The sequence below is a fragment of the Hemicordylus capensis genome, chromosome 1 (genome assembly GCF_027244095.1).
Source record: "Hemicordylus capensis ecotype Gifberg chromosome 1, rHemCap1.1.pri, whole genome shotgun sequence".
Lineage (NCBI taxonomy): Eukaryota > Metazoa > Chordata > Lepidosauria > Squamata > Cordylidae > Hemicordylus > Hemicordylus capensis.
The window spans coordinates 265565856-265577825 of NC_069657.1; the positions used below are offsets into that span (position 1 = coordinate 265565856).

The 11970-nt window shown below is 44.3% G+C and overlaps 1 protein-coding gene across 6 annotated transcripts in view; it reads right to left on the reverse strand.

The window, feature by feature from the left end:
* Positions 1-10026, reverse strand: part of FBXW11 (F-box and WD repeat domain containing 11) — a 138742-nt gene extending 128716 nt beyond the window's left edge. For 3 of the 6 annotated variants that reach the window (XM_053284887.1, XM_053284883.1, XM_053284884.1), the window contains exon 1: positions 9824-10025. Coding sequence is in view for 3 of the 6 variants with exons in the window: in XM_053284885.1 (XP_053140860.1) it covers positions 4627-4674 (48 nt within the window). In the remaining 3 variants the exon portion in view is untranslated. Of the gene's footprint in view, positions 1-4626; positions 4689-9823 lie in introns of all 6 variants that reach the window. The other 3 variants (XM_053284886.1, XM_053284882.1, XM_053284885.1) reach the window with 2 other exon arrangements.
* Positions 10027-11970: the final 1944 nt, after the last annotated feature.

The window sequence follows — 11970 nt, forward strand, 5'->3', positions numbered from 1 at the left end:
AGTATGAACATTATGTACAGACACAGTATACCTCTGAATATCAAAGGCTGGAGACAAATAGGAGACAGTTGCTGCCCTCATGTTCCCCTTGCAGGCTTTCTGGAAGCACCTGGATATATAAAGCTGGACAAGACTGACTTTTGGCCCAGCAAGGCTCTTCTCATATTTTGAGAAGTAGAATACAATAGTGTGTGTGATTCAAATACAGTGCAACTATTCCATCCACCATTACACAAAAATGAACCGTGGAACATGCTGCCATATCACATATCATCATCAATATGAATATGGTTAAGTTTTATCCATAGTACAAAACCTGAATTAGAACTTCATGCTAGGACCAACAGCTATCTTGGCTGAAGACAAGTTTAAAAAATGAGGAATATCATCCAAGAAAGACAAACCCATGATTGATTAATAGCACCAGTGTACTCTTCTGCTTCCCAATCAGCATTGGGAGATCTAATAGCTTAGTTTATATAAAATAAAGCAAGCAACTAAAGGAAGATTTAGGCTTCTCTCTCAAATATACAAATCATGATTAACAACAATTACCTTGATACTGTTGTACCTGCAACGTGGCACATGGGATTAACCATTAGAACCAATCAGTAAGAATTTTATTCAGAATGCAGTAGCCAGCCAGCTTTTCAGTACAACTTTGTAAAAGGTAGTCCTATTCATAAGTTTCATAAACCCACAAAATGGCAGACTGGCTGCAAAATGAAAATTTCTGTACCTATTGGAAGTTAATAGTCCACCAAACAAGTTATCAGCTACCTCTGATTGTTGCTAACTAGGCAAGTGCCATTCCCTAATGTACAATATGCCGAAACAAGTATTGCTTAGAATATTTATTTTATTTATCACACTTCTATATCGCCCAAAACTCATGTCTCTGGGCGGTTTACAACAACAAACCGATGATATTGATGATATTTGACATGGAATTCACCCCCATTTGGACTTTGGCTAGTTTTTATGACACAAAGCAAAACTATTGTCTCACAGACTTTAGGTAGTCAGACAGCGGGAGAAAGACGACGGGTATAGTGGTGAAGACATTTCACTGATTCTTATATTGCTTATTTTACTTTTGCTGTGCAAGAACTCCAAAGTGTTAAAGGACATATTTGATGAATGTAAGTAGAAGCAATGAACTCAGAAAACTTACAAAAAATTAAGTTTACATATCCTTCCAAAGGCCTCCTACTACACTACTGTATTTCATATAGATAAGCAAGATGTTCTGGACAATGAACAAAGGTTGTAAAACATAAAGACACACATAACACAAAGCTATAGGATTACCATCACTGAATTCCACTGAACTTCAGTCTTGACAAAATGGATGCTTGGTGGTTTCCAAACCCCAAGATTAAATGGAAACACATTCTACTATATTCAGGGAATTGGCTGTTGTCTATTTGCTTTTTAAATATACATACAGTAGTGCATGTTATAACATTGTCAGTAAATTTTTCTACTATACTTAGTGAGTCTTTGTGCACCATAAACTACTGCCTGGCCCAACCACCCCCCCCCAAAAAAAGGAAAAAAAGGAGCAAAGTGAGAAATAAAGAAAACATGCAAGCTTACAAACCATGACAAACATATTATGTAAGAGTGACAAACAGAATATACTATGCTTTGCTGAATGACACACCGATTACAGCAACCAACATCCAGAATGTTACTCATGAGTAGTCCTATTGAAATTAATGGGACAAGTTAGACATTACTAACTTGTACTGACAATTGCAGTGGGACAACTTATGAGTAACTCTGGATGTCAGCCAGTATAGTTACTGTTGTAGTGAAATTTATAATTTGGAACAAAATAATTAAATGTAGAAAAAATAATTAAAATATCACTTGGAAAGATGAGACATTAATACTACCAACTGTATAAAATGATTTAACAGCAATGAAAAAGCTTCACGAAAGCTGAAAATTACTTCTTTAATGTGCAAAAACAGGATGTTAAAACCAACTTACAAACATGTGAGCAAAGCAAATGTTGCTGTGTAAAACGCCATCATCAGTGCTCTTTTTGGCATAACATCCTGGTTCTGCGTATTAAAGGGGTCATTTATTAGCCTTTGTGAACTGTATAAAATAAATTTCATTTTACTTAACATATCAAGAAATTCATCTGCCCTATTTAGTTAGTTCTCCTGGGTTATCATCCCCACTCCCTTTGCCTTCTCGCATGTTATCACCCCAATCTAATAAGGACCATCTTCACGTGAAAACAAGCTGTCATGCTAAGATCAACCTCTGAAGAAGATATATGCAAGATGAAATACAACATACAAATCTCTCTTCAGCACCCTAAGCGCTTGTGAATTGATCACTGTGGCTCCACTCATTAAGCAGATGGCCAGAGCCAGCGTGTAGTGGTTAGAGTGCTGTCCTAGGACCGGGGAGACCCAAGTTCAAATCCCCATTCAGCCATGATACTAGCTGGGTGACTCTGGGCCAGTCACTTCTCTCTCAGCCTAACTTCACTGGGTTGTTGTGAGGAGAAACTCAAGTATGCAGTACACCACTCTGGTCTCCTTGGAGGAAGAGTGGGATATAAATGCAAAAATTAAAAAAAAAAAAAACTACAGCAATCACTTATTTGGGTCCACTGGTGGATCAACAATGTCAAAAGTCAACTGATTATTTGGGGATCTGTAGATTTAGCTCCACAAATATAATACATAAATACATACATACATACATACACACACACACACACACACCGCTACATTATCAATCAAAAAATCCTGTCTCATTCAAAATATTAGCCTAATTCAAAATTAATTAGGCCAGACCTTTCCATGTAAACACCCTGACTGCTTAGCCAACTTTGTACATTTTGATGTATGCATGTGCACATACATCTCTCTCTCTCCCCCCACTAGTACCAGTCACAGGCAGTGTCTGAGGAAGAACACACTCCAATTTCCGGGTGTGCTGAGTGGCAGCAGAACACAAGCATCTCTCTGCTGAGGCTAAAAGACAAGCAAGCTAGACATGTTCTCATCCCTTCAGTGCACCTCCCATCAGTAAGTAGGGAAGTGCCACAGAGGTACATCTGCCACTGCAGGGGCCTCTGGGACAATTTCCTGATGGGAGGGTTCCACAAAGAACACAACTCTGTTGCCTGGACTAAAGAAGCCAAAGAATGGCACATTCCACTCTCAACAGCTCCCCTCATTACCCAGTTGAGGACACTCCAGGCAGTAAGACTGGATATGTCTGATTAACAGTTCCACAGAAAGGCAATCCTTACAATATTTGTTGGGGGAGGGTGGTTGCAGTTAGTTGGAAGAAAACAGGATACTCTATGAAGGGAATCGTGTTCTTTGTTAGGGATATGGAGGCAGTTGCATGCATATAGCTGGCCACTGTTGGAAACAGAAATTAATGTTTGCAATGACCCCACTGGGCAGTTCTGTTCTTTATTGTTGTTGTTGTTTTGTTTTTTAAAAAACCAAATGGAACCTTCATGTCTAAATACACTATCTGGTTTCTTTTACATTTAGCCTGACAAAAAGCTTGTCACTATTCTCAGGCAATCAAGGATGACAGCTAATTGTAACCCTGTGTTCTTTTAATTTACAGTGTCTAGTGTTCCAAGACTCAAAGCCTCTAAAGCAGAGCTGCACAACTTTGGCCCTCCATTTGCTGTTGGGCTGAAACTCCTATCATCCCTAACTATTAGCCACTGTGGCTGGGGAGTTGCAGTCCAAATGCTAGAAAGCCAAGGTTGTGCAGTAGGGGTGTGCATGGAACCGGGCCAGTTCGGTCCGGCCCCCCATCGAACCCTCCGGTCCACAATTTTTTTAAAAAAAAAATTAAATTAGATTTTAAGTACCTTTAGCCCCTTCGGGGGGCTTGCTGAAGCCACAGGGGGAGGGGGTGTCCGAGTGAGTTCCCTCTCCCCCCGCCAGCCTTCTTCAGCACCACGGCTGGGTAACTGAGCATTTTTGGCCCTTTCAGGCCTCCGTACGAGCGCGCAGCCGCCATTTAGGTGGCCGCCGCGCATGTACCAATGCCCGCTGCGAGGCCGCGCAGAGGGCATTGGCGCATGCGTGGTGGCCGCGCACTCGTACGGAGGCCTGAAAGGGCCGAAAATGCTCAGTTACCCGGCCGCGGCGGCGATAAGGAAGGCCAGTGGGGGGGAGAGGGAACCTGTGTGGACCCCCCCCCCATGGCTTCAGCAAGCCCCCCAAAGGGGCTAAAGGTACTTAAAATCTAATTTATTTATTTTTTTAATTCACTGAACGGCCGGACAAGACCCGGCAGTCCGGTCCCGGTCCGATGGAACCGGGGGTGTGCGTGTTCGGTTTGACCCTGAACCCCCAGACCGGACCACAAGACCGCCCCACACATCCCTATTGCACAGCCCTGATCTAAGGAGAACTTCTCTTTCTTTGCTTTTTCAAATGTATGTCTAATAATGTTAGTTTTCTTATAAATATTAAGCATAAAATTTATTCATATGCCAATAATCAATCAACTACAGCTCTTTTAATTAAGCAACAGCCTTAACTCATGATTTAAAAGAAACATTTGCTCTCAACTTTAGAGAAAGAGATGGTAAGAAACTATACTGTATATTTGCTATATCACCTTGTCATGCTTGATTCTTGGGTTCAGAATGCATTGTCCTTTTTTCATACGCAAAATAACTTCTAAAATACAAACATATTGAAACAATCTATATTTAGTTGCAATTTTAGCACCAATGCTTAAAATTAGCAATGTTAGAGTGTCACTTGAAGTAGTCTGCTTGATTTATCATACCTGCTTATTCTACAGTAAAGATTTCTACAGGGTACTGTGAAGTCTAACCTGTTTTTGTTTTTTAATCTGCTCATGCATTCTCAAAATTGTAGAGTACAGTGTTTAATGTTTGTCAATATTTATGCTAACAATCTCTTCCACAATTTTCTTCATATTTATCAGTTAACTACTCCAGCTAACCAATAAATTCATGAATAACTGAAAAAACATTGTCACATTTCCGATTACAAAGGCAAACTTTGACTTTGTAGTTGGAGAGAAGTTCAGAGTCAGCTTTTCAGCAAAACGATTAATGTTAATATTTTATTTCCATTATTTTGAGCTAGAAATCTAATGCAAAACAGTGAAATAAATGCTGACCACAATCGCACTCAAAGAAAAATAGTAGAAATTACAAGAGTAGCTCTTCTACAGACAACAACCCACTTGGCCTAAAATGACTTGAGCATCAGTGCAAGAGGTACCAACCAGCAGTGAATAGGGATGTGCACACCAGTTCGGAGACCCTTTTATGGCCCTCCGAACTGGTTCGAAAGTCCAGCGGCTTGAAGGTTGGGGCGGGGGGATAGCTTTAAGGACCAGGAAGGGTGCTCTTACACACCTGCATTTGCCTCGCCAGCACTGTGCTTTAAAACAGTCCTGCGGGGAGGCAGTGTACCTCCTTGCTGCCCCAGTGCAGGGTGTACTGGAAGCACCCAGTGCACATGCACATGTCGCACGCACCGGGAACTTCCAGTCTGCCACACACCCTGGTATGCTGCCTCTCCGCAGGGCCTTTTTAAAGCACAGTGCCAGGGGGCATCCTCCCCAGTCCTTAAAGCTATCTCCCTCCCCCCCACCCGCTTCAAAACAGCAGTCACCGGTTCCGTGCACATCCCTAGCAGTGAATATCCATACTACCTGAAATTCAATCATTTATTTTGAATTTGTAGTGCTATTTGTAAGGGTTTATTTGTACAACACTTTTCCAAGTCCTCACAGCACTATGCTTTTTTCATATGCAACACACAGGAAAAACTATTAGGCCATTCAGAGCAAGACAACTATGAACTTCCTTCTACTGCATAGCATTGCCATGACTTGCTTCTTGGATTTCCCCATGCTCGTAACATTTGATGACATATTGTCAGTAAGGAATCATTTGAGTCTGGCAAAAAGCCATTAACCCAGCTGTGAAATCGAATTCACTATCTACAACCAAGTGCTCTCTATTCATAAAGTAGACGGCTAGGGTGGACAACCAGAGCTTATATGACAAATGTTTCTCCTCCTCCTCCGGAATTTTTGTGCTAGTGCACACAGATCCCAAAGGGAGAAAAAGCCAGGACAAAACCAGCTACCCTAAGTTTCAGCCAGCTGGAAAGGAAAATAACCCTCCCACCAATTCCTGACATAGTCCTCACACACCCTGCTACAGCCTTCTGGAAGAGAGAGAAGCTAGTTCCCTTGTTTCAAGTCACCCCCCACCTCTGGGCTCTGCCATTAGAGCAGGCCTGCAGAACATAAGGCCTGGGGGCCGGATTCAGCCCCCAGGGACTATTTTACTGGCCCCCAGGTATCCTGCAGCAACACAGGAGCTGGAAACTGCCTTATAGCGCCATCCTATGCATCTTTTCTCATAAATATATTCCATGGTGTTCCCAGCGAGGCTTACTCCTGTGTATGCAAGCCTAGGATTGCAGCCTGAAAGCAATGACAGTTTAGAGAGAGGAGAGGACTTGGCATTTGTTTGGGGCTGACATGCACTTCAGGGGCCCCACTGATTGAACAGGGACAGGACCTATTTTCTGGCCACTATCCTTCGACTGAAACTGTGGGTCCACTGACAGGGGGAATAGATCCACAAGTAACTAATAATATTTTTAATTTCAATGTAATGTGCTAAAAATTTACCTCAGCCCCTGCACGCCAAGTTGTGGATGGTTCCAGCCCATTAGGGCATTTTAGTTGTGCAGGCCTGCATTAGAGTCACACTGGTAATTAAGCAGTAGCTCTCCAAGATATTCAGGCAGAGGTTTTTCCCAGTCCTGCCACCAGGACCACTGTTCCCTCTAAGGCGTGCACACACTCACAAGTTTTCTGATGTCCACTCAGTTAATTTTAGATCCCACTCAGGTTGAATCAGGAAAGCCCCACTCTGAATGAATGTGCGCACACAGTGCCTTGATACTGCCGCACAGAAAAAAATTCATTCCGCACAGAGATGGAAAAAATTAGAGGGACCACTGACCAGGACCTTTAATTGAAGATACCAGACTGAATCTGGTACCTTGTAAATTCACAGCTGCATTCTAATACTCAGCTCTGGGATCCTACAACAGTGACTGGTGTGAATTCTGCAATATGACATCACTAAATCAATGGGTATTAAGAAAATAGAATAATGCAAAAATAAACCCCACATGGCGATCAAATAACTGTATAGAGGTGAATTTCTGATACTCATTAACAAAATACAGTGTAAGTGTTGAGCTACAAGATGAATTCTTCAAGAGTTCACATGTTTCCTAACACTGGCAGTTTGCTTGATGGATTAATTCCAAATGCTGTCCATTTTTCAGCTAAGTGTTTAGAGTCAAACATTCAGTAAAATGTTTTATTTTATAACACATTGCATACAATTCATCTCAGTCTTCTGATCATGGCCAAATAGCTTCTCCCCCTTAATTTTTTTTTTTTAAGATTTCAGTTGATCCCATTTTATTATTTGGCCTTCTGGTTTGCTGTAGCAATGTCACTGCTGTAATCTGCCCTGTGGCCATCTTCTCTACCTCACAATCTTCCAACAATGTAAAGTTAAGCAGTAATGTACTCAAAGTTCATTAAAGTATGCCAAGTATGCACTGAGTTAATTACCACACATTTATGTAAAATAAGATAAGTTGACTTAATATTCTAAGTTAATGCTGCAATTTGCAAAGCAGAAAATGAGCTTGGTAACACAAACAAAATTATGTATAACTAATCAAAGAATATTTATGGTTCAAATTCTTCACGTAATAGATGCTATTTGTATATATGATAACAATTCAGGAGAGCAACTAAAATGAGTCAGGCGTTGTCCCCAATGGAGAGTTCCAATGAATATATGGAGAGCCATCCTCCTCCACCACAACAAATGAGAAGCTCCTCCCATGTGTACATCTTCCACAATGAACCACTAGGCGACTGCTTTCATAATTCATGTTTTAAAACAAACAACCACCAAGATCTCTATGAGCAAAGAAAGCTTTATGCTAAAAATGGTACATTTCATTGTTTTGTATAAGACTAAGATCTTCCTAAATGGTCTTCAAAAAGCAAGTAGTAGTATTATTTTGCTATTATGTTGATGTGCTTATCAACATTTTGGTGTTTGTTTTTTATAGGGTGACTCAATATTGTTTAAATGGCATACAGATGATACTAAAGGTTCATATTTAGAAGGTTATATATGAAATGAACCAATCCATCTTATTTCAAACCACTGCATATTTCACAATGCAACATACAAAGATACATCACAGCTCCACAATGCCACATTAAGAACAGTTCCCTATTCTACATAAGTGATTGGATCTCAAAGACTGATTGTCAGTCTCCGTGTGTTGTTGTTTTTTAAGTTTTAGATACAGAAAAATCCTAGCATGCTACCTTCCACACCTTTAGGGTCTGACTAGTGGCTATCAGATTACCAAGTCCAAAGAGAACCAAGGTTGTTAGCCAATACCAAATACTTTTTAAATCAAGTAAACATTAGCATCTTAGTGTTCAAATCATCAATGTGATCAATCACTACATTTAAATGTTCTATTTATTACAATATATGCAGTAAAGATGCTTTTGAAGGAAGGGACCAGCTTCTCTTGAAGGTGATTCTTTTGATTATGAAATCTTAAGCAACTACGGAAGGACACAGAGGCGTAACAAGGCTGGAGTGGGCCCAGAGACAAAATTTTAAAATGGGCCCCTCGCTGATAACACACACACTTCACAATATATAGCCATGTGACTTGCCTCTGGGGGGCCCCTCGAGGCGTGGGGGCCCCCAGGCAGCCACCTCCCCTTGCCTAATAGTAGTTACACCACTGGAAGGACAACATCATCTTGTATTAGTGCATCTGTGCAAGCCTGCATAACCAATAGGCCATTTGGTAGTTGAGAGGCCTCAGAGGCTCTATCTTGTTGCCCACCCAAATAGTGAGTGGGAAAGGGGGAGAATTTTAATCCACTATTAAACCTACAGTCTCTTAATCATCCTGATTGATCTATCAAAGCCTGCAGTTCTAAAGAGAATGTAACAGAATACTTTCATTTCAGCCACACAATCCTCCCAACTGGCCCCTTGGTTTTTAAGAAGGGCAGGGCGAAAACTAAGCTCTTTATCACAAAATAACTCTGCAAGCTCAGAGCATCCCAAAAGCGAGTTTAGAAAATCAGGCAAATGTCACCTTCAATCGGTAATGGGGGAGGGGGGGACGGACACATACAGAGGGCCTGCACCTGCATGGCCCCCCGGCGTGCCTTTGTCCTGGCTGCCTGGCATGCGGCCAGGCTGGGCGCCGGAAGAGCGACCGGGCAGGGAAGAGGCCGCCCCCCACCCCGGTCCACGTCTCAATATAACGGGTGGCGAGAGGGGAAGAGAGAATACGAGGAATCCGTTGCCGTCGACGCCCCCTTAATAAGCAGGGAACCGAGCTGATCCCTTCCATGATCGAGGGAGAAAGGGGGGAGGGCGGCGCACCTGGAAAAGCAAGGCCCACCCCCTCCTCCCTCACGGGCGGGGGGGGGGAGAGCGACGGGGAGGCAACTCTGCCCGAGCGAGGCCTACAAGGACCAGCTCCCCCCGCGCCGGCGCCTCCCCTTCCTCTCCTCTCCTCCTCCGAACCCCCGTCGTCGCTTCAGAGTTGTGGCGTCTCCCGTTGCCCGCCTCCCCTCCCCTCCCCCGCGGCCGCTCCTTCCCGGGGCGGGGGGGGGGAGAATGGCGTCGGATTCGGCGCGGCGGCGGCGGCTCCGCCTTCTCCTCCTCGCCCCTCAGACTCACCATCAGCTCGATGGTCTTGTCCTCAATCACAGACTCCGGCTCCATCGCGGCTGTGGTGAAGGCGGCGCCGGCTCCTCCTCGGCGGGGGAAAGCAAACCCCGTTCTGATCCCCCCCTTTTTTCAACCCAGGGAGAAAGAGGAGGAGGAGGGGGAGGCCGGTTCTGACAGACCGACCGACTGACCCGCCGCCGCCGCCTCCTCGGTCGCGCGCCCGGAAGAGGAAGTGAGGTACCAGGAGGACGCTGTGGCGGGGGTAGCTGCCGCAACGTCGACGTCGCCTTCCCGCTCAGTGGCCGCTGCGGAACGGCAACCTCCACTAGGGGAGGGGGTAATTACGGCTCCCGAGAGGCTCTGCGGCAGCCGGCGGGAAAGGACTACAATGGCCGGCATGCTCGGCGGCAACGCCGCAAAAGAGGCCTTCGATACCCTGCTTCCTTTGCGGCATCGGCGCGGACGGATTGTTTCCCAGCATGCAATGGGGCTTCCGCTTTTTCCTTGTTGGAACTTGCTCGAAGGAGGAAGAAAAAGCCGCGTGTTTCTTACGGGGCAGCGCTTGCGTGCTTCCCTCCTTCCCTCAGGCCTTCTTAGCCTTGTCCATAAACCTGTTGGAAGAACAAGCCAGAAGGACAAGGACTACAAGCAAGAGCACCAGCCAGAAAGGGGAGATCAGCTTGGTCCCAATGGGATATCCATTTTTATGCTGGATATAAATATTGACAAGTCACCACTTTGTTCTGATAGCGTCGAGAGTGATCTCCCCTTCGTTCCCTTTCCATTTTTGTATATCGTCTGTTTTGCAAGCCTGAGAGCAGGGTCCGTATCTCATTTCAACTGTGTACAGCGCCTGCCACCAGCATTACATTGGAGGAGAGCTGGGCTTGTGGTAATAAGCATGACTTGCCCCCTTAGCTAAGCAGGGTCTGCCCTGGTTGCATATGGATGGGAGACTTGATGTGTGAGCACTGCAAGATATTCCCCTCAGGGGATGAAGCCGCTCTGGGAAGAGCAGAAGGTTCCAAGTTCCCTCCCTGACTTCTCCAAGATAGGGCTGAGCGAGATTCCTGCCTGCAACCGTCAAACCACAGGATGGTACAGGTGTTTGCAGGTAGTGACAGGTTTAATTTTACTCACAATCAGCAGCCACACAGGGGCCATGATTCAGATCGGGGCTGTGGCATGGTAGGATGTATTTAGCCTTTTAATTCTGTACTAGTAGTTAGCTAGCCAATTTGGAGGTCCAGTTTCTACAGGAAAACAACACGGGTAAATACCCGCCACCTCCATGCTGTGTGCTTTTCATCCAAACTGCAGCCATGCTTAACTGCTACTGAAGACTTAGCTTAGGCCTGTCACTACATGCAGACACATTTAGCATCACACATGTAGTTTGCCCCTGCAACAGTGAGATCCTAGGCAGTTTTGCCTAACAGTATGAATCCAAGACGTTACTCCCAAGTAAATGCAATCCAATGGATTGCAGTCTACATAAGTTGTGAACAAGAAGTCCTTGGTTCAGATTTCACCTCTGTCATCAACTCAGCAAGTAGCCTTAGGCAAGGCCGCCCCACCCCCTCTAACCCTCAGTTGTAGACTAACTGACCACATCCTTCTCCAACCAATTTTGCTAAGACTTCACAGGGTTTATGGAACAAACAGCACTCTGAAACCCGCTGAACAAATCACAAGATTGGTTCAACAGGTCAATACACTGTAGAAACAGCAGCTTGTATTAACTTCAACATATATGTGTTGTATTACACCATTATAACAAAACAAACACCTCAGTGCCCCAGTGAAGCAGTCAGATCCAAAAAAGAAGGCAGTAAACTGGCTTCTCCTTGTTCCAAGACAGTTCTTTAATGGTTGGAATTCCAAGGACGTAAAATATCACACCGCAGGAGGGTTTCCCAAAGGCCCCTCAGTGATATCAATGAGTCTTGAGGAAGGGTGGTAGCTCAGTGGTCAAACACATGCATTTCTAGACAGAAGATTCCAGGTTCAATCCCCAGCATATTCAGGTAAGGCAGGGGAAAGATCTTCCGTCTGAAATCCTGGAAAGCTGCTGCCAGTTCATGTAGGCAATTCCCTCTAATTCTTTTCATGTCTGTGTGGAATGAGCTTTGTTCTAGATGGCAGTAACAAGGCAG